Consider the following 22,257-nt stretch of genomic DNA (forward strand, 5'->3'; position numbering starts at 1 on the left):
GAGGACCGTGAACCGCTCCCAGGTTAGCTGGAAAGGGAGGGTCTCTGCAGGAAAGCCCAAGCTATACATTCACTCAGGGGCCAGCAGGGAGTGGCTGTGTGGCCTGACGGTGAGGGAAGAAGTGCTAGAAACATAAAGACTCACAGGAGGGCCAGCCAACCCGATGCCTGGGTCGCCACGGTTGCCAGGGGAGCCAGGGATCCCAGGTGCACCTCGGTCCCCCTAGAAAGAGGAAAAATATGATTAAGAGGTCAGTTCCGAGCAGCAGAGAGCCAGTGTACAAAAGGAATCATGCCCCTCCTACCGTCCCGACTGCTGTCCATCAACACCTCTCCTGCCTCCTGGGCTCCGCGTGTCTCTCCACAGACCCTAGGCAGCCCACCACCCACCCGGTCCACCACACATATGCACAGCCACCAATCGTGACCATGCACCTTTCAACGTACCATGCCCCAACACTGACCATGGCTCCCAGTGTGGTTGTAACAAGATGATCACCCTTTATGCGACCACAGTTCCAAATTTTCCTGTGCCTTCTCCAGACCTCATCACGCTCCCATCCTGACCACACCCCAGATTTTACTATGTACCTACATTTCCAATTAGAGTCCAAATCGGCAACAGTTTACCAATACTTTGTCAAGTACCTATATTTTGCAAGCCACGTTTCCAGGGGTTGGGAGAGGCAAGGATGACTGAGCTATAACCACTGCCTTCAAGAATAGTGGTTAATAGAGGGTGGGCTGAAGTTCTGTCTCCAACACTCGTTCACTATTGACTCAAGAAAGTGATAAGTTCCCTGAGCTTTTGTTTCTTCATTTACAAAGGAGGAGGAGGTGGGGGTGAGGGGGTAGGGGGGTGGTAATAACAGGAGCTGCCAGGTCAGCAGGTGGCCGTGCTCACAAAACCAGAGGGCACATGCAGAGCGCCATGCTGGACGCACAGCCTGGCTCAGGGCTCCGTGCAAGTTAGCTGCCGTGGCTCTTTCTGTTCTCACGCACCCGTCATTCTGGACTTTGATGGGAAGAGAAAAAAGAAAGAATGTCTGCCACTTCCTGGAGAAGGAAGCTGAGACTGAATCACACCATTTTATCCACAATTTCAAAATCCTCAGCCTCTGAACACAAAGGCTTACCCTAAGTCAACTGGCGGCAAAGCCTGACTGGTGCCGACACAGGCTCCTCACACCCTTCAGTTATCCCGTTTTGTATGGATGCTTCCAGGCTTCTGTTGCATCAATATTAAAGAGTTTGACTAGGCTTGCTGGCCCACACACCACAGTAAATGCTACAGCTAGAGTTTGCAAATTACTACCTTTCTAATTCCAAAATAAATTCGGCCCAGAACACACAGGGCCCCATCAATTTTGTGCAAGACTGTGCACCTGTATTAGGTCAGCTGAACTCTAGCCAAGCCTAACACTGAAATGGTGGCTGATCTTGTTCGAGCTATTTAATATCCCTGGGATGAGTTAACTCGTATGACAAACGAAAAGAGCTTTAGAAGGTTACCATGAGAAGCCAATGAGATAATGTGCACCGATCTGATTTGAGGTGGAGCCTGACATTGCTAGGCAACACATCGCTTATTAAGGTTTATGTTTCTAAGCATGAAACAAATCCCGTTAATAATCAGCTTTCCCTCTAACCATCACGTTGATTGGAAAATTTCACATTTTGGACCTTTAAGAAAAGTAACATTTCTAAGATGATTAGTTTTCCTGCAGTAGGTCTGTTGCCTGGATAGATACCAAAGTTATATTCATTTGACCAATGTTTGCTGTGTGTTTATTACTAGCAGTGACATAGGTTCTAAGACCAAACGATGCCCATTTCCAATACATGCTGAAGAGAAATCCCGTTCATGGAAAGTAGGAGGGACAGGACTTGTGAAGTTCTCACAAGAGATGAACCGAACCCCAAACCTCTCTCTAGTAACACCATCTGCACTCACTGTTCTTCCAGGCCCACTGAGGCCATGCTTCCGGAGAGCCACAGCACCCCATGCCCCTTCCCCCTTACCTTATAAATAGGCCCCTCCTAAAATTCTCTTAGAAGTCCTGGATGGAACACTGTGTTTCTTTAGAAAAATGTACTATGGCTTATTCTGAGAAGTACGAGATGATTGGGATGGCTAGAAAATCTAATCTGTATGCATGGGGAAGGTGGGGAAGGGAGGAAATCCAGAAATAAGGAAAAATGGGGAAAAAGTGTAATGAACTAAGGATGAACACACTCCGTGATGCGTCAGTCACAGACGCACTGCACCAATGAGACGGCCACATGGGAAGAGTTCAAACAGGCAGTCAGGTGACTGTAGGTCCAGTTTCAGGACAATGTCCACCTGGTCCTGGAACCTGGGTGAGTCCCATAGCCTCTCTGTACCTTAGGGCCCTCATCAATCAACAAAAAAGGGAGAGAACATTCTCCCATGTATCTTACGAAGACTCATTTAAAAGGTAAGAGACAATTTAACACTGAGTATTACAAACACGCTATTATTACTTTATCAGTGGAATTAGAAGACAGAAAATAAACACACGTAAATACCAGAGAAATCCATATCCTTTTGCATCTCAGTTTCTCTTTAAAGTGTTTCATGTAAATTGTCTTACCATTTTGTTTTAGCTTGGCTCCCCTCTTGCTCCCAAGGCTGTCTCTTACATACCAGCAAACCCTAACTACTGCCAGCTAAACACATCAAACATTCATGTTTTAACCTTCCAAACGCTGACCCATCAAGTAAGAGTAGCCCAATCATCCTATTTCCATAAACCCACCTCTGCCTGTCCTCCTGTCTGTCCTCCCGCCCATGTCTGCGTGTGTCTTCGTTAACCTTAATACGCTGCTCTCCCATTGTGTCTGTCTGACCCTCTGGCATCTACGTAAGTATCTTAAGAGTAGAAACTTCCCATTCGTTCACCTACCCATTAATTGAACAAGGATTTGTCCAGTACCTAGAATGAGTCAGACCCTGTGTTGGGTACAAGGTCGATACACTTTTGCATCCACAGTGCCCAGCTTAGGACCTGGCACCAGCGGCAGCCTTTAATAGCTATTTCCTGAGTGCTGGAATGAGTGAATCCATCACTGCCAACATTTTGTCAGGTACTAAATTCTGCCTTTGACCGAAATCAACATTTTAAGAGGAAGGAGCTTGATAGAGCCAGGAGGGAACACTCAGCCCAGCCTGGAATCTGAGTCTCTGATTATTCTTTTCTGCAAGGTAGCCAGACCTGGTTCCTTTCCTGTGTTTATGGCCCATGATGATGCTAACATTTCCCCAAAGCAGCAACACTTTACAGCTTAATGGACTGAAACTTTTAGAAAAAGGCTCCAAGAAAAGAGCAAAAGGCCTTAATGTTCTGCCAGCTAAAGGAAAAAGCCTTATGATTAAGAAACAAAGGGGGCACAGGAGCTAGAATCTGTGATAGGGACTCTAGAAAATATTTTGGCTGCAGGACATTCTGGGCCAGTCCAACAGTGTCCAGGAAAGAAATGCATGAGTAAGTGCAGGTCGTGGATGGAGAATGACATCATTTCTTTCCACAGGAGCCCTTTGGGAGTTAAATATGTTTTACTCATTTATACAGAAAAGGACAAGAGGGTCTCAGAAAGAGTAAACCACTTGCTTCAAGCCATCTATCTTGTAGGTCACTGAGCTGTGACCCTAACCCACAAAATGAAGGCAAAGTCCTGTTCATTTTGCTAGAAATAAGTGCCACCCAAGAAAAGGAAAGGCTTCTTTAAGAACCCTCCTGCAGTTTAAGTAATTAGGAAGGGGGTCTGCCCTGAAAACCATTATATGGCTCCCCTCCTCCAGCCAGGGGTTTCTGGTCAGCACCATGGACAGCGGGGGCACTCAGCAGGCGCTCTCTGGTATCTCTCTTCATCCTTCCCTGCTTCCAACCCACAAACAGCCCATTCTTCAACTAAAGACGTCCTTGAATTCAAACTTACCTTCCCAGTGCCAGTTAAGTATGGAAATCTTTATTTCTAAACAACATTCTAACTTATACATGTATACAATATCAACATGGGAATGGGTCATCTGTTTCCATCCCTCACATTTTAAATAGGAGAAAACATCTGGCCAAAGGGATGCCATGTCTAACCCTGGGTCACCCGCAGGTGACACTGGTTGGTCAAGTGGACCCCAGGTCAAGGCTCTCTGCACTCCTCACCTGGAGCCTCAGCCTGCCTCTCTCTTCAGTGCTGCCTCCACCCACTTCCATGTGGGTTCCCAACATGGCTGCAGAAATAGATAAGGGCTCTCTAGGTCCCCATCTTCCTGCTGCCACCCTAAAGCTGACTCCACAGGGTGGTCTAATAATAAGGATCACTAATTTTGAATTATGTTAGAGTGTGTGTGTGTGTGTGTGTGTGTGTGTGTGTGTGTGTGTGTAAGTGGGGAGAGCGACAGAAGGAGAGAGAGAATCCCAAGCAGCACCATGCTCAGCACAGAACCCAACATGGGGCTTGATCCCACAACCCTGGGATCATGACATGAGCCGAAATCAAGAGTCAGATGCTCAACTGACTGAGCCACCCAGGCACCCCAAGGATCACTGATGTTTATTGAGCATGTACCTCTGACAGCACGAGGTCAGGCAACTATTTTTATTTGTATTATATCATCGATTTCCCCCCAAACTCTGCCTGGAAGACAGATTTTATTAAACTCATGAATAGTAATCACAGGAAAAGGACATCTTAAGCCATTTCTGGTGCCTTTGCCTTCCTTTCTTCTAAGGGGCTGAAGGCTCCCTGTTAGGGAGAAAAGTGAGAGCACAGGAGCAGTGCCACCCAGATGTGGGGCTCAGCACATCACGGCAGCCTCAAATGCATGCCTTAGGCTGGTGGCTGATCCATAAGATCCTCCAGAGCTTGGGTCTTGCCTTCTGCTCCTCTCCACACGTGCCCATTACTCCAGGCACGTGGGACTATTTTATATGCCTCCAAATTCAGGAAAAGTTGTCTCCAAGGTTGGGTTTTTTTTTCTCCAGAAAACAGGGAGTTGCCATATATTTGCTCAGATCACCCCAAGAACACTCCCATTTCTCTTTTCTTTCATTGCAAATGACAAAATAGCTAACAGAGGATACACATTAGTGACCATGACTTCCATCGGTGCAAGCTTAGATTGCTTACAGAGGCTACCTGCCTGAATAGAGGGAAACCATGCAGCAAAGATGTGTAATGTAGATGCAGCAATTATTTGGGGGCCTCAAACTTCTTACCCTGGATATTCTTGTGAATGAGCCATGTACATACAATTTAAGAAGCAACACATTCTGTGGTTCTGTTGTTGAGATCCTAAAGATAACAGCTATAGAATAAAAACTATAGTTACCATTAAATGGATGGGGATCTGGGGCTTGGGATAAATCTTCCCATCATGGCTTCCAGAAGTGATATATCCTAACACAGGTGGGACGGATGGGGGTGTGCTGTAGGAAAGTGCTGGCTGACTCAGAAAGTGATCTGGGGGGCACTCAGGTGGTTTAGTCGGTTAAGCATCCAACTCTTGATTTGGGCTTAGGTCATGATCTCATGGTTCATGAGTTCAAGCCCCACATCAGGTTCTGCGCTGACAGCATGGAGCCTGTTTGGGATTCTCTCTCTCCCCCTCCCTCTGCCCCTCCCCCAGTCATGCGAGTATATACACACTCTCTCTCAAAATAAATAAATAAACTATAAAAAAAAAGACAGTGGCTCTGGGTGTGACAGCAAAATGGCACTGAAGGCACACAAGAAGAATTACTAAAATTCGTTTTCATAAATACACACAAGTGGCTAAAAAAATAATTATACAAGATTTTAATGTGGTCTTTTTATATGTATGTTAAATTGAAGCAAGAAAAAACACATTTCAATGTCCATCCATCATTGACTGACTCGCCACATGCTTACATTCAAGCATCTGAGTTGGTCAAGCCATGTTTCATTGGAGGTGGGTGCGTTCACGGTACGTCCTGGTCTCTGAACACATTCCGTGTCCTGCCTCAGTGTCTTCTCCCCTGTAAGTACCCCTGCAGAGAACCCCTTCCTCACTTCTTCCCCTTCCAACTGCTGCAAGCACTTTAAAATCAGGACAAACATCACCTCCTCCATGAAGCCTTCTCCAGTCCGACCAGGCTGGGCTGGGGAGCCTCCCTGGAGCTCCCTTATGCCCCAAGCCTCCCTCTATCCTAGCACTGGTCTGCTTTTGCCTACTCATTCATCTGCCTTCCCCTCTGGCTGGTGAGCTGTCAGAGGGCTGGGGACATGTCACATACATCAGTGCCGTCCCATGCCCACCTCAAGATCCAACATGTGGCAGCAGCTTAGTGGATGTGAGCAACAGATACACTCATAAATGCACTCACTGGTGATCGGGGCACAGATGAGTCAATGAATGAATGATTCAGTGTAAAGATAACTTCAGGGAAGTGTCCCTGTGGAGTCTTCAGTCAAGCAGATGTGATTAACTGTGGAGCTGAGAAGTGACCAGAGATGCTCACGATACAATCGTGCACGGTCCCTTTCGCAGGACAGCCCGTGGCATCATGATTTGCTTGGATAAACACTTACCTTGGTTCCTAGAGGTCCAGGTAATCCGGGTGGCCCACGAAGCCCCTGGGGGAAATGAATGACATGAGGACAATGAAAGGACCACAAATGAACATCTACCATCTTCCACAAGCCAAGCCGTGCGCGCCCTGTGCTGCGGGCTCGAGAGAGACAGGGGTCTCACCGTGGCCTGTTGTTTACAAAAGAAATGACTGTTTCTGAGCTATAGGTGTCTTGGGTGTGAATTCTGACCCTGCCACCTACCGCCTCGCCTCCGTGTGACCCAGAGCAAATCCCAGTTTCTCTTAGACTGCTTTCCTACTTAAGATCCTTCTACTCAAGGCTCCCACAAGGACAGGCAGGGCCAGGCTTCAAAGCAGAGCCCATGGGCTCCAAAGCCTGGTCTCTTTCTTGTCTACCATGACCTCGAGACCTGGGGGAGCCAATGAGAAGAATCTTCAACTTCAGGCTTGAGGGTTTTGCTTGATGCAGATGCACGGCCAGAATTAAAGTCACAACTCTACATTTGCATGTATTGCCAGTGAGCCAGAGTGGAGGAAGAGGCGAGGGTCCAGTCTCTTGTGGGTTCACAGCCACGCTCTGTGACTTTGGCAAGTGATTCACCTCCCCAAACCTCATATTCCCCATCAATAGTATAGGGGTGATAATACCGCTATGGTCTGAATGCTTGTGTCCTCCCCAAATTCATAGGTTAAATCCTAAGGCTCAAGGAGATGGTACTAGAAGGCGGGGACTTTGGTGTTCAGGACATGGACATGAGGGTGGAACCTTCAAGAATGAGATTCGTGTCCTCATAAGAGAGGCTCCAGAGAGACCCCTCACCCCTTCCGTCATGTGAGGACACAATGAGAAGTAAGCATTCTGCAACTCAAAACAGAATGGGTCTTCTGGCCCTGAACCTGGCCACGCAGACACCCTGAACTTGGACTTCCAGCCTCCACAACTGTGAGAAATAAATTTCTGTTGTTTAGAGACCACTAAGTTATGCTCTTGTGTTATAGTAGCCTGAATGGGCTAAAAAAAAAAAAAAAAAAAAAAAAAAAAAAAAAAAAAAAAAAAAAAAGAAGCACTCACTTCCAGGGTAGTTAAGATTAAATGTTTGGTGCTGAGTGCCTGGACCACAGTTAATATAATTAAATGCTTCCCTGGCTCCATGCTCCACGGATTTATGTGGACCCTCTCACTTAAGCCTTGAGAGTCGGTCAGTCTCTCTTTTTTTGTTCCCTTTTCCCTTGTCTTTTTGAATTCTAGCTTGGTTGAATGGGCACAGAAACGCCCTGGCTGTGATACTCACCGGCTCTCCATCTTTTCCCTGTCCGGGTATCCCTGGGAGCCCGGGAGCACCAGGATCACCTCTGGGACCAGCTGGTCCTGGACTCCCTTCTTCACCTGCTGCTCCCTGGGAAGACAGGTGGACAGTTTCCAGGATCAATGACGTGCAGAAGGTAAGCTTTTCAGGGGTGGGTGAGCCAGCCAACCGGTAGGCTTCCTGGTGATGCTCTGACTGTTCTCTACGACATATATAATAAGTTGGACTGGGTCCCCCACAATTTCTATGCTGAGGTCCTAATCCCCCATACCTCAGTTGAGAAGTAGGATCTTTTTTGCAGAGGCAATTCGTTGCTAGGTTGAGGTCATATTGGAGGAGGGCGGCCCCTCATCTAGTATGACTAGTGTCCTTGTAAGAAGAGGAAATTTGGACACAGGTCAGCATAGAGGGAAGGCAGTGTAAAGACACAGGGGGAAGGCAGCCATCAATAAGCCAAGGAGAGAGTTCTGGAAGACATCCTTCCCTCGTGGCCCTCAAGGGGAACCGGCCCTGCTGAAACCTCGATTTAGGACTCCCAGACGTGGTAAGAATGATCAGCTAGTCCACCTGTGTCGTGTAAGCCACCCAGCTAGTGACACTTTGTTACAGCAGACTTGGTAAACTAATACGAGGCAGGACTTGGGAATGGACAGGACATTTGCAGTGTTAGAGCCCAGTTGTCCACCCAGGGCCATGGGGAAAGCATCCGGTGCATCTCTTGTGGGAGGTCCTTCCACTTTTGCTTGAATTCCTACAAGAGCAGAGACCTCACCACTTTCCTAGGCCTTATTCCTTTATTGGGCAGCCCTGTTACACGTGTCTTTTCCATTCAGCCAAGAGTGCCGTCTCAGAAGTCTTCTGGACATGCGACCCTCAAGCCTGGTGTTCCGCGGACAAAATCTAATCCCTCTTCACAGTGGAGGCCTTCAGAGATAGGAGCACTGCTCAGGGCTCTGAAGTCAGGGGAGGAGAAACCAGAGGCAGAGAGCTTCAGGACCCGGGGAGGGAGGGAGCTGAGCTTCGAGCCTCTCTGTGCCGATGCACACCCACATGCTCCCCATCAGGACCACAGTCTCCAGCCCTATGTGACATCCCTGGCTGGGTTGTGTGGGTGGAGCCACGAGGGCTTCTTTTCCAGGGCAGGGCTCCCTTGGGCTGAGCTGCGGTGTGAATGCCTCCAGACATTCCCTGATGGACAGGGGGTGCAATAAGGACCAAGGCGGGGGGCAAGCAAGGGCACTTCCATGCAAGCCTAGGGCAGGATCGGCTTCCCCAAACCTCAGGCCAGTCACTGGACACGTGACACAGAGGAAGAGCATGTCCTGGCACCACGACTTTTGACCTCTTTGCGGACCACTCGGGTCTCCTTCCCAGCACAGCCCTGGGCCTGGGCCCACAGCCCAGGCTTCCCGCTCAGCCAAGCAGAGGTGTCTGGCGCCCCCTGGTGGTGAATATGCCAACTAATTTACTCCTCGGCTCAACTGGACCTCAAAGCCTCCAGCACTTTGGTCACCCCCTTCCAGGACATCAGTTCTCTACTTACAACGTGTCCAGAATAGAGCCCAATCTTCAGACGTGGTATAAGCAAAGCAAAGAAGATGGGCCAGGGTTATTTTTCCCCTGGCTTCCTCTGGGTGCTCTCCTTTTACTGCCACCATCTACGATGGCATTTTCTTTCCAAACAAAAATTAGCACCTGCACCACATAAGGATTATTATAGGGCTTATCATCAACACTCCGAAAACTCAAGATATGTTCCACAGGTTGGCTGACCATTTTTCTCTGCGGCACGTATTTTAAAATCCAGTAAATGTAACATCTATTCTTGTTAATTCTGCCCAAATGGAAAAGACAACATGATCGCTCCTTTAAAAGGTCCTGGGTGAAGTGTGGACTCGAAGGGATCGGGATCAAGACGTTGAGGCACTTGTTCTAAAGGGGGCCCCTGTGGACTGTCCGCCATTCAGAGGACACCTGTCCTGGACATGACACTGCTCATGGGGGGCAGGGCGGGCTCCACAGTGGATCTCCTCTCCTGCCCTGTGCTGAGCCCTCCAGCATGCCAGTTCGGTACTTAATCCTCACACCCTGCCACCAACATGTCACTGTCCTCGTCTCACAGATGAGAAAATCCCAGTGCACGGATGGTACCCAGGATCTGTCGTATCCACACTGGCACACTGACGTTCGGGTGGATTATCTGCGTGCATGTGGTGGGGGTCGCTGTCCTGTGTGAGATTTTCAGAACCCTGGTTTCCACGCCCTGGAAGCCGGCCACAGGCCCTCAGCAGTAAACCCCAGAGGCATGCTCTAGAAGGCAAGTGAAACCTGATTTTGAAAGGCTGGGCACCTTCCTCCTCTGTCTCTGGGGTGCTGATGTCTCGTGCAGACACCATATCTCTCTTGCCCCTAATAAATAAACACTCTTTCTCATACTTGGGAAGGCTTAAGTGTGCACACGAGGTATGGGATGGATACGCTGGTGTACCGAACTGAGAGAAAGTAGGATTTGAAGTCAGGCAGACCTCGCTGTGGGGGGTAGGGAGAATCTCCTGCTCTCTCAGAGCCTCAGTCTCCCTATCCGACATACAGGTCTGCCGTGAGCTGGCCAGAGGGGGCCGCACAGCCTTCTCTTCTCTCTCCTCCACCTGGAAAGTCCCTTCTGACCCCAGTGCCCTAACCCAGGCCTGAGCAGCTCCCCTCTGCCTCCACCTTTGCTGCCTTTTAAGAAGCTGGGAATGTGGAGGCGCCCCAGGGGCTCAGGCGGTTAAGCGAGTGACTCTGGATTTCGGCTCAGGTCAGGATCTCACGGTTCGGGAGTTGGAGCCCCGCACTGGGCTCTGTGCTGGCAGTGCAGAGCCTGCTTGGGCTTCTGTCTCTGTCCCTCTCTGCCCCTCCTCTGCTCATGCTCACTCTCTTGCTCTCTCTCTCTCTCTCTCTCTCTCTCTCAATAAATAAACTGAAAAGAAAGGAAGCTGAGAACAGATGCCGCGTGCTGACCACAAGCCCCCTCTCACCTTCTCACCGTGCTCCCCATCTTTTCCAGGGGGGCCTCTGATGCCAGGTGGGCCCTGAAAACAGACAGGTTATTCACATGGTCAAGTTCAAGATGGCCTGTGACCCCCAGAGAAGGGTGATCCAATGCCAAGGCTACAGCTCTGTGCCCATGGGCTCCCCATCCCTGACTCAATTCACCAGAGGGTGGCCATCTCCTCCCTGCCTCCCCACCCCACATCTGCTCACACACCCCTGTGTCAGAGCCCAGTCTGCCTGGACATCTGCCCCACCCTGGACTGTGGCTCTCAAGAGGGCAGGGTGCAGCCTACACTGGACACCAGGGAGGCTGAGGGTGACCTAGGGACACAGGCTCCACATCAAGGACCCGCTCCACCTGTGTCCTTGACATCACCTAGAGCCTGACTCTGAGACAAGGCTCAGTGCAAACGGCCCACGGACACCCCAGTAGGGAAACAGAGCAGTGAGAATGGGGCAGATGGGCAGATAGCACGTGTTTATGTGACTGGAGCTCAGTCCTGCAGGCGCTCTAGGGGCCAGGGCAGGACGCGCCCTCCGGAGCTGCCCAGGGGAAGGAGCCAGGTGTCCACACAGCCATCAGCTAGGGGCTGCTTCCGGAGGTGCTAAAAACCACGTGTCCTATGGCTGGACAATGCGGTCTCCAAAAGCCAGAGAAAACCCTCAGGCTAAGGAACGCAGGGTTGGTCCCTGGAAGCAGACAGCAGGCAGGGAAATGGGGAGAGCGACATAGGCCATGTTCCAGCACCATCCCTGGCGACCACTAAGGACACGACTCAGCCTCCCTGTGCTTCCCTCTCCTCTCGTGCAAAATGGAAGCAGTGATCATATCCATCTCGCAGGGTCGAAGGGGTTCGGTGAACTAACACATGTAAAGTGCTTAGAACAGAGCCTGGCATGTAACAATGCCCCGTACTTGTCCTCCAAAGTGCTGTGAGTATGATCCATAGAGGCTGATGATGACCAAACAGGATTGACCTCAATCTACTTTAGGAAGACAAATTCTCTGTTGCCCTTGACTATGCCACCGGGTGTTTTATGGCGGAACGTTAAAGCTGAAATCGTCTACGGCGGCTCTCGGAGCTAGCCCGTCAGCAGACGCGGGGCCCCGCGGGAGGGGACTCCGCACACCGGGGACAGGGTGCTGTTCACCACCGTTAGCCGCCGTCCAGGGCAGCCGCCCTCTCCCATTAGAAGGTGAAAAGCAGAGGCCTTGGGAAGTGACCTGCAGAGGGACCCTAAGGGTCAGGACCCCTTTGCACCTTTCAGGTGTGTTTTGTCTCTTCTAACGGCAAACTCGGGGGCCGACTAGCACACGCCTGACCCTTAGAGGCTTTCTGTGGTTTTCTGCAGTCCCAACAGCTCTGTTTACCACTTGGCGGTCTCATGAGCGACCTAGAGCCTCAGGCTGCTTGACCTTCTAGGTGCCCTTCTCTGGGACGTCAATTTCTCCATCTGTAAAGTGGGAGGAAGGATGGCTACCCCCCGGGGCTGCAGGGAGGAGAAAGAAGGTAAGCTGGTGGGTGGGCAGCACTGACCCACGACCCGCGCCGGCGCCCCGGCCCTCCCCCGATCACTCACCGCGCTTCCTGGGGGGCCGCTGGCACCAGGCAGGCCTGCAGCTCCAGGAGTGCCCTATGCAGAGGCAGAAGTTTAGAAAGGCCCCACGTAGTGATTACAGGTGGTTTCCCCAGTGTGTCTGTAAACCCGCCTTCTCTTCCATTCACGGTAATTCGCTGAACTGCTCCTGGCCCGAAGTTCCCTCCACAGGGAAGGTGACCTCCTCCCGCGTGCATGGTGCGGTGCCCCGCTGGCCAGACCTCCAGTGAGTGCATTCTGGCACGCACGTGGAGAACAGGAGGTTCCTTAGGACCAAGGCACGGAGGTGGCAGACGTGGAGGGTGCGTGTTGTGCATGTGTGTTTACGTGCACGTGTGAGTGTGCCCATGCATGCGTGTGTGCGTGTTCACTTTGACGGGTGCATCAGGGAATGCTTCCTGGAGGAAGTGGATGCGAATGCAACACTCATGGTTAACGAAGATTCCACGAGAGGGGGTGCGGGGGTCGACACCATGGAGATGGGGAAGCAGGGAACTCTCCAAGGACTGGAGGCTCCTCGTGTATCTTCCAGGCCTCCTTGCCTGCATGCAGCTTCCATTTCCCTCCAGGCTGCACCCCGTCCAGGGCTCTCTCGACTGGCAGGGAGGAGCCTGCCATCTGCCCCCACCCTGGGACATCCATGTTGGTCACCGCCCTTGGCTGACCCCATTTCCCCTCGGCCACGTGCACGGATGGCCTGGGCTATGCAAGCACACTACAGCCAGGTACATCTAACCCACTGTCCCAGGAGCAAGGGGATGGTCACTTCCACTCCTGCTCCAGGGAGAGCCGGTGTGGAGGTGGTCTGCTCCCCCAGTGGCATCGTGACAAGTGGTTCTGTCAGCCTGGGGGCACCAGCGCCAACCCCACGGAGATCCCGGCCCCGCGGGAGACCAGGCACAGTGGCAGAGAGTTCAGAAGGCCTGTGCATGAAGGCACCTGTCTACATGTGTCCCTAGTCAAGCCTGCGTGCTGACAGTTTCTGTAGGGGCGTGTGCATCACAGTACAGGTGCACCCTGGTTTCAGAATGTGTGCAAGTGTGAGGGGGTGTTTGTGTGTCCCTGTGTGCATCCCACACACGTGTGGAAGGACACTCCTGTCACGGGCTGGGCTTGCAGACAAAGCCCTGAAGCGCGAATAATGTTGCAGAGACCAGGACGTCGCTCCTGGTCCTTGCTGCTCCAAGGTGCCCAGCCCTGGCCGACCACTCGGCCCTTCCCTACAGTCAGCCCAGAGCCCAGGGCACATGCGGGCCCAGACTCCCTCTGCGGGCCCCTCGGGAAGTGCATGAGGACTCACAGGGTTTCCAGCCGCTCCAGGTGCCCCCCGGGGGCCTTCTTGTCCCTTGGCACCCTGCCCGGGAGACAAAGGGGGCAGTGAGACATCATGGGGAAGCTGTCCTTGTCCCCATGTGGGACCATCTCAGGGACACCCTGCTCATCGGAATCCATTAATGTATACTGGGCAGGGAGCAGAGTCCACAGCACGCGGAAATCACAACCTCCTGGCCGTCTGTCCATCCGCTGGAGCCCAGCCTGTGGTTATTTTATCCCGGCCTCACCACCCCCACCCCCACCCCGGGTATAGGTATTCGCACAGACACCTTATGTAAACGAGGCTCAGAGGAACAGGGCGGCCCAGGTGCACACAGCCAGCCACTGGCACCCCTGGGATCTGAGCCCAGACAGGTCAGTGCAAAGGGAACTCTCCAGAGAACGTGCCTGAGAGAGAGGCAGCTAAGGAGCTCAAGCAGAGAAAAATAACCACAAAATAAAAATGCTAATCCCCACCAGCAGCAGATACACCAGAGCCGCCAGTCAGAGGGGAGGGTGGGAGGGTTTTCCTGCATCTGAACCACCCCGTGTCCTAGCATCACTTCCCCATCCAGGGGTCCAGAGGTAGCGCCCACCCCCAGAGCTGCATTTTGGGTGCCTTGTGAGGGCCCCTGGGGGCGCTGGGCTCACAGCATCTGTGGTAGTGCCCCCTTCTGGGCTGCCCCAAAATGCCAGGCAGGCAGAGCCACTGGGGACAGGGAGAGACAGCGGGTGGGCAGGGTTTTCTGCAACTCAGAGCCCACAGTCGGAGAGAGGGTTTCTTACCGGCGCTCCGATAGGTCCCCGAGGCCCCAGTTCTCCAGGATGGCCTTGAGATCCCTGCAATGGAACCATCAAGGAACTAGGTCATCACCCTAATTCCTAGCAGGTGGGGTGGGGCGGGGACACGGGCAGTGGGTCTGGTTTGGGATCACCCTGGTTCCTAGCAGGTGGGGTGGGGCAGGGACAAGGGCAGTGGGTCTGGCTTGGGGTCACCCTGGTTCCTAGCAGGTGGGGTGGGGACACGTGCAGTGGGTTTGGTATGGGATCCACAGTGGGGACATCCTTGGAGCTGTGAGGAAGGAGGAAGGGGCTGGATTCGGTTAGTGGGGATCCTGTGAGTAGACCATGCAGTTCAGACATGCAGTCACACGGCTTTTGGATGCCCTGCAACCAGGTGCACGGGGCAGGGGGTGCGTGGGGTGCAGAACACAGGGTACAGGGCCCTCACCGGCTCGCCAGGCATGCCGGGATCACCCTTCTCTCCTTTCGGCCCTCGTTCTCCCTGTTGGCGAAGCAGAGGACAGCACACGTACCCTGCCCTGTGCCCAGATCAGGCCACACCGGCCCCTCCTGTCCGCTTTCTGCACCTGACCCCTTAGCAAAGGCTGTTATCTCTGCCTGGGGTCCTCTCCCCTATTGCCCCCCCACCTTGGACTCTGATGATTCTTCTCATCCTTCAAATCCAAGATCAAGAATCCCTTCTTCAGGGAAGCTACAAAACTCAGGGACTCGCGTCACAGTGTCTTTCTCCGCAGTACCTGTCACACAGCACTTAGACCCTTGTTTGTTGTCCTTCCCACCCCCTCCAGCCCCAAGCCCTGCACATGCAGACGGTCAACAGTGATAGAGGGACTGTTGAGCAGAAAGGCGATTCTCGGTCCCTGAGCCCCACCCCTGCCTTGTCTTGATGGAGGAGTTGAGGAGCAGGCTTTGCTCAAGGGACCTGACAGACTGCAGACTCAAGGCTGCACCCTCGATGGCTGGATCGGCATGTTTAGCTTTTGCTGAAGAAGAGGTGGGCCACAGCCAGGAAAAGGTATGCACTATCGGGGGCTGCCCAGGATCGAGTGATCCAATAGGCGAGGAGACGGGTCACTCTCTTGATCTGCTGGTGTCCTATCCAGGGCTCCCAACACCTCCCAGGAAGGATGGAGGGACAAGACAGCCTCACCCTGTTCCCTGCCAGTGACCGTGAGAAGGTGGGCAGACAGGAGTCTCCATCAAGGGCGGCCCTGGAAAGCACTCAGGCCTCCACCTTTCAGGGCTGAAGGGCCAGGATGGGAGATGGATGGAGACGGTGGACCGTGGTGAAAACAGCCTCAGCTCCATAGGAACTGGCTTAGAACTGGTTCTCCACTGTGCTGGCTCTATAACCCCGGGCAGAGTATTTAGTCATAGGGTCCTCTGTGACCATATCTACAAAATGAACAGGCAAGTTCTCCATTTCACACAGTGTGAGGCACGGAGAAGGCACAGAGAAGGGGCAGCAGGGATGAGCCCCAGAGGGGAGAGTGTGTGTGTGTGGGGGGGTCTGTGGAGCTCTCTAGAGACAGCAGGGTAATGATGGAAGCCTGTGCATCAGAAGGGCCGTGCACGGCTCCTTCTAAAGGAGCAGGACCCAGTGCTGTCCCTGAGTCCCACGGGCTGCCTAGGGAGACCCCAGGTCCCCATCTGCAGGAAGGCCGCAGGAGAGACTGGGATGAGTACTTCCTGGAAGGTATAAAGAAGGCCCGCATAGGCAGGGAATTTGAAAGCAAAGGCTCCAGAGACCAGGAAGTCTGGGGAGGTCCCTGGAAGCATCTAGAAGGCAAATTCTAATGTGTGAGTTAGGGAGCCTGGGGTGGGCTAGTCCTAAACCTTCAGGTGCAGGAGAAGCTGGAAGACAGGCTGCTTTCTCTCCCCGGGTACAGGCAGACTCCGGAGACCTTGCCTGGGGTTCCCACCTGCTCTCCTCGCCCAAGCGACTGGTGGATCGCCCAGTTAGCATCTGCACAGTCCTGGCTGGTTTTCTCTCTCTCTCTGCTTTCTGTGTGGCATGGAATCTGCATGGTCTACCTTGGGGAGCTGTGGCCAAGATTCAATGAGCTGGCTTTTGCAAAGTGCTCCATGGCACCCACACAGGTGTGACCTCACTGGTTCCTCTGGAGCAAACCAGCTCATCATACACTCCAGCTCTGCTCACCAGGGACAGCAATACTTTCCTGCCAGCACACTTTCCTCCCTGCTGTGGGGACTTTCGAGACTCTTTGGTCCTCCAGTCACTGGCAATACAACCCACAAAGACAAAAGGGCTAATGGGGTTCTTTCAGGTGATGCAGTAGGAAGAAGCTGGAGGAAGGGACTGTAGATGGCGGTCGTCAGGCCAGAGGAGGGACCCCTGGGGACTCACAGGCAAGGTGCTCAAGCCATTTTCAGCCCCAGCCTGGGGATCAGTCAGGAAGCAGAGCCTTCACTCCAGGAGCACACAGTGGGTACTCATCCACAGCCGTTGAACGCACGGGTGTGAGTGGCTCCTTTCTCCTCCAGGCTGCCCCCCCTACCGGTTGAGTCCGTCAACCACGTCAACACCCTCTTTGGGCTCAGTGTCATCCTGCAACTGGGCTGGCATCCTGCAGATTCCTTTGCAGGCTGATGGGGTGGAGTCAGGCCGCCCCAGACCCTTCCTAGCTGGCTGCTTCTTCACCACCTGCCAGCGCCCCCTGCCCACCCCTTACAAAGACCCTCTTGAGTTCTTAGCTGCAATATCCCCAAGCCCGAGGCTGCCTGTCCCTCCTTCCTCCAGTGAAGGACCGGGTCCCCTCCGCAGACCTGCACGCGGCATCCCAGCCTCCCCGGGTGCCACCCCCAGCCAGCCCCAGCAGCCTTCTCCATCCCCAGACAGAGGGAGGTGGGTTTTTCCTCCCAGCCTTCTCTATTCCCTTGCTTAATTATGCCTGGGACTTTGCCACCCTGCGCCATGTGCAGGGACTCAAAGGGAGCATGCCTCAGGAGAGCAAGGAGACGTCAAACATCACTTTTCAAAACCATCAACACAAGTACAGTTACCATGGCGACGAGGCTGGTCCCAGAGAGACTCATGCAATAATCCACAATGAACCGTTTTTTTTTCCCCCATAGACACAATTTCTTCACTTTGCACCTGAGGTGGCTTCCTGATCTCCGAAAGGCTCAGACCCTACAGGAAGTGTCGCAATTGGGGTCCAAAGGGGAGGCCTGGCAGGCCCAGACTCTCCCTCATGAGCCTTCCAACTGGAATACCTTGGAAATCAACTTTAAGGGAGTGATTCCTTTAAGGAGGGGCCGCCTCTGCAGGCTTGTCTCCAGCTGGAGGGGCTCAGGGTGGGTCTGAGGGAGAGAGACCCAGAGGACGGAGACCAGGAGAGGTGGTCCTGGGAGAGGCAGACACTGGGGTGCTGTGATGTGGGCGGCCACCACCTGGGCAAGCCCTGAATCTCCTCGGCAGGTGGGGACAGCTGCTGTGGCCAGGCAGGTCCTTGCAGCCCACAACCCATCTCACGGCCTATCTCCCAGGCAGGTGCTTTGCAACCTGCATAGCTCCTCTGACCCACAAGTCGTCATCTGTGAAATGGGGCACATGTGCAGCTCCCTCAGGGACAGTGTCAGCACTGGCAGCCCGGCACCTGCCACGCGGGATGCGCTCAAGCTCCGCCCCTTCCGCTCCTTGGCTCACTGCCCCAGCTCCTATCTTTCCCCACATATACAGGATATGCTGCAGCTTTCTAAGTCATATACGCTCAACACCGAGCGCTCCCACAAAGCAACCACTGAAATGCGGATGTGTGCGGGCTCTCAGCGGCCGCGCGGCCTGGAGCAGCCACAGGAGGACCCCGTCCTGAGAGCAAAGGGGACAAGCAGGTGCACGCCTCGGGCTGCAGTGCTGCCGAGAGCGGAGGTCATCCTGGAAAAGCTTATTTTCTCGAGAGCCTTCCATGGACAGAGGAGGGAAAGGCTTCCCCGCGGCTGCCACGATGATGAGCCTCCTTGCTGAGTGTTTTAGTGTCTGGGAGAAGCCACAAGAGCTCCGTGCACCAGCCACACCCTGCAGCTGGCTGGGGCTCCACTGTCCTCCCTCCGAACGGCCTCTCTTAGACCCGGGTCCCCCCAGTGTGCTTCAGTCTCTGGGACCCGTTCAGGCCGACGTCCTCGGCAATGCTCCCTGGGATTCCTCAGTCCACCATCACCTGACCTGCTCTCCTCCCGACCACCGGCTCTCTGGGCAGCGGAGACCCAACCTTACCCCAGGAGAGGGCTGGCCCTGCCCCCCCCCCCACCACCGCCCAGCTGTCTGGACAAATCTGGAAGTGAGCCGCCCTGCAGACCCGTGTGGAGGGGCTAAGTCAGGAGCCAGAGCAGGCAGGCAGCGCAGGTCTGGCCAAAGGGCACCTGCAGCCCCCAGGGGCCGCTGCTACTTACTGGCATCCTGGGGTGCGGCGTGAACAGGGGCGTCTGAAAAGGAAAGCACAGAAATGAGAAAGATGTGACTTGCTTTTAACCACCTGCCTCTAAGAGACTTGACCGCGTGGGAGAACGCAGCCCCAGCATTTCCTTTAGTGATGATTTGTGTTGACGGGTACAATCACATATTTCTTTCAAGTCCCCGAGGGGTGATCAAGGCAGGGCAGAAAAGCACTGTGGTTAGATGGGGGACCCGGAGTCACACCACCACTTAAAACTTTGTGACCATCTGTCAGCTTCCATTCCCACATCAGTAAAGTGGGGATGAAACCTTCTCTGTTCAGGGTGCCCTGGGCTGAGATGCAGAATCCTTGTGAGTAATCGGACCCTGGGACATCGCCCCGACCCCCAGAGTCTGTCACCAGCAGCATCCCCTGGGCATGACGTGTGTGAGAAGAAACCAGGGGAGGCGCCCTCTGGCCACTCCTTATCCGGGCACATAGAGCCACGTGGCCCTCCAGCCCCACCCCATGTCCATGCTGCCATTAGCGCTTCACAGATGCCATGGCTTCTCCAGCCACAGGGCATTTGCACCTGCTGTCCTTTGGGAACACACTCCCATCCTCCCTTTATCCGGTTGACCACAGCCCATCCTTGGGGCTGTTTTCAACGTCTCGTCTTCCAAGACCCCCTTTCCCCTCCACCAAATATAAATTAGGTCCCCTTGTTACTCTCCCTAACTGCACCCTGTTCTTTCCCCTGCTGGCATTTCCTATAATTTGTGATATACGTGTTTCAGGGCCACCAGGGGACTAGAGTCTGTCTCACCCACCAGGCTGAAGCTCTGTGGGGTCCAAACACCACCAGTGCCTGGCTCACAGCAGGTGCTCAGAAAAATAAGTGAGTGGGCAAAAGAACATCACAGATTCTAGTCTGAAAACACAATGAATTCAAAATAGAAGGATAAAAGCAAGTTTCCTAACCTTAGCCTCTATGTCCCCAAATACCCGTCTCTTCTCCAGAAGAAACCACCGTTTCCCAGTGTAGCAAGTTTTTCTAAGTACTTTTACACAATTACGAATGTATAAAAATGCGCGACTTTGCACATGAATTCTACAAATATCAACAGCAAAGGACTGTGGTTATTGGTCCTTGTATATACGTGTAAAGCCAAATATTCCCTACAGTAATGGAGAGATCAGTCATCCGTTCTCCCTGCAGTGTGGATAAGAAACTGGGAGGCAGACAGGCAAACTGCTTCACGGAACTCCCACAGCCAGTGAGTGCGCCTCAGGAAGTGGCCCCACCGGCTGGGCCGTGAGCCCATGCTGGGTTTTCCACCACATCTCTGTTGCGTGCCAGTATCTTCCCAAGGCCACATACGTCGTGTGTGTGCGCGTGTGTGCACATGCATGTGTGTGTGTATTTTTATAAACTAGGACTCCAGGATATGGATATCCTATGGTTTACTTCATTTTCTGCCACGTTAAGTTGCCTATAATACTTCATTATAAGTAAAACTACAATGTATGTCCCTGTACACGTTTTTTCAAATGCACACAGTGCAAACACTTCTCTGGGACAGATGCCTGGAAATGGCATTTCTAAGCTACAAGCACACACTTTACGATACGTTAATACTGAGTAACTCCTCAAGCAAGTGTTACCAGTCTGCCCTCACACGACACAATAGTGCTCATTTCCCTGCATGCCTGCCAACATCAGATGTTTCCAGTATCACACAAGAGTTTTATATGACCATTTGCGGCTCTAAATATAATTCTGAGATTCTTCTAACACCCTTACGGAATGGCTGAGTCTCATTCCGACAGGCATGCATGTGGGGGGAGACTGAACAGGGGAGTAATGATTTAACAAACCCAAACGACACAGACTATGATTTTCTGTCATCCTGCAGATGGGATTTCCGGGTGTTCAGGCTCTCATCTCCTGGCCTCCATACTTAGACAGTTCCCTACTTTGGGAATCGAGCAATTGGCCAACCCTGAAGCCATGTTCAACTTCCCCAAAATCAACTGATCAAAGCACAAACTACTAAGGCTGGGAAGAAACATTAAGATGGAAAAAAAAAACCAACCCAAAATATGCTCCCATATTCATATGGCAGTTATTTTTAATTTAGTGTTTATTAGGTACCAGAAACTATACTACATACCCTGTATTAATTCAGTTAGTTTTCACTAGAAATGTACTATAGCTGGGTATAGTAGTTTTTTGTAACAGACGAGAAGGTGAGGTCTTTGAAGTTAAACAATATACCTAAGATCAGTGCTGGTTGATGGCACATAAGGGACTCAGGAACTCAAGCCCACTATTTCCTGGCTCCAAAGCCCATGCTCTTACTCAACACCAATCACGATGCTTGCCCTCATTCCTGCATGGGGTGGAATCATGAGTCATGGTTATATATCCATGTGCAGTCTTACTCTGGACAAAGTCTCCCCCTGCTTGTCTCTGGACCTCAACTTCCCCGTATGTAACAGGTGGGTATATATTCTGTGTCTAACCAGTGTTCTGCTAAGTAGTAACCGTGCTTGCTGCACAAAAGCAATAAATCAGTAAGTGCAAAGTGGTTCTTAGAGATGCTTATGTATTTCTGGATCGCAAGACCTAGGAACAGGCAATCTCTATTAAAAAGATGTCTATAACTAAGTGAGGAGTGGGGGAGGGGGGCTGCCTTAGGGATTCAAAGAAGGAGAGGATGAGAAGCAGTGTAACCTACCATTCCAGGCAACCCAGGGGGGCCGGCAGGACCAACTTCACCCTGGATGAGAAAAAAAAAAAAAAAAAAAGAAATGACCATTTATCCTCAAGCGAACTCTGCTTATCCTGGGACACCTTTCCCCAGGCAACAGAATCACACACGCGGTATCTACCATGAAAGACAGACTCCAAATTAGAGACTATTTCAGACATACGAAAACCTTATGTTTTGAGAATTATCCAGGCCACTCTGGGCAGCTGACGATCACTGCTATCACTCGATGCTATTCCAGTGTGAATGCGGAGATAAAGTGATCCACTGTCCATCTTCTTGCTGATGACACTCAGGCTGCTTCCTGCCACCACAACCCACGAGACAGCAAACATCCCCACTGTGCGCCCTTGGGCACAAAGACATGTGCCGCCTACAGACTCCACGGGCCCTGTCCCAGCCCGTGTGGAGGGGATGGGCTCTTCGCAGGGGGCTGAGGGGACACATTTACATCC

General features: G+C 52.5%; 1 protein-coding gene across 1 annotated transcript in view; it reads right to left on the reverse strand.

The window, feature by feature from the left end:
- COL22A1 (collagen type XXII alpha 1 chain) overlaps positions 1–22,257 on the reverse strand; it is a 258,748-nt gene that overhangs the window by 78,945 nt on the left and 157,546 nt on the right. The window contains exons 31-40 of the mRNA XM_019459762.2: positions 21,770–21,811; positions 19,045–19,077; positions 15,059–15,112; positions 14,614–14,667; positions 13,814–13,867; positions 12,496–12,549; positions 10,899–10,952; positions 7,867–7,971; positions 6,573–6,617; positions 145–222 (exon numbers count right to left, since the gene is read on the reverse strand). Coding sequence (XP_019315307.2) covers positions 145–222; positions 6,573–6,617; positions 7,867–7,971; positions 10,899–10,952; positions 12,496–12,549; positions 13,814–13,867; positions 14,614–14,667; positions 15,059–15,112; positions 19,045–19,077; positions 21,770–21,811 — 573 coding nt within the window. The remainder of the gene's footprint in view (positions 1–144; positions 223–6,572; positions 6,618–7,866; positions 7,972–10,898; positions 10,953–12,495; positions 12,550–13,813; positions 13,868–14,613; positions 14,668–15,058; positions 15,113–19,044; positions 19,078–21,769; positions 21,812–22,257) is intronic.

Source organism: Panthera pardus, unplaced genomic scaffold (assembly GCF_024362965.1).
Source record: "Panthera pardus isolate Hobbes unplaced genomic scaffold, ASM2436296v1 HiC_scaffold_7, whole genome shotgun sequence".
Classification (NCBI taxonomy): domain Eukaryota; kingdom Metazoa; phylum Chordata; class Mammalia; order Carnivora; family Felidae; genus Panthera; species Panthera pardus.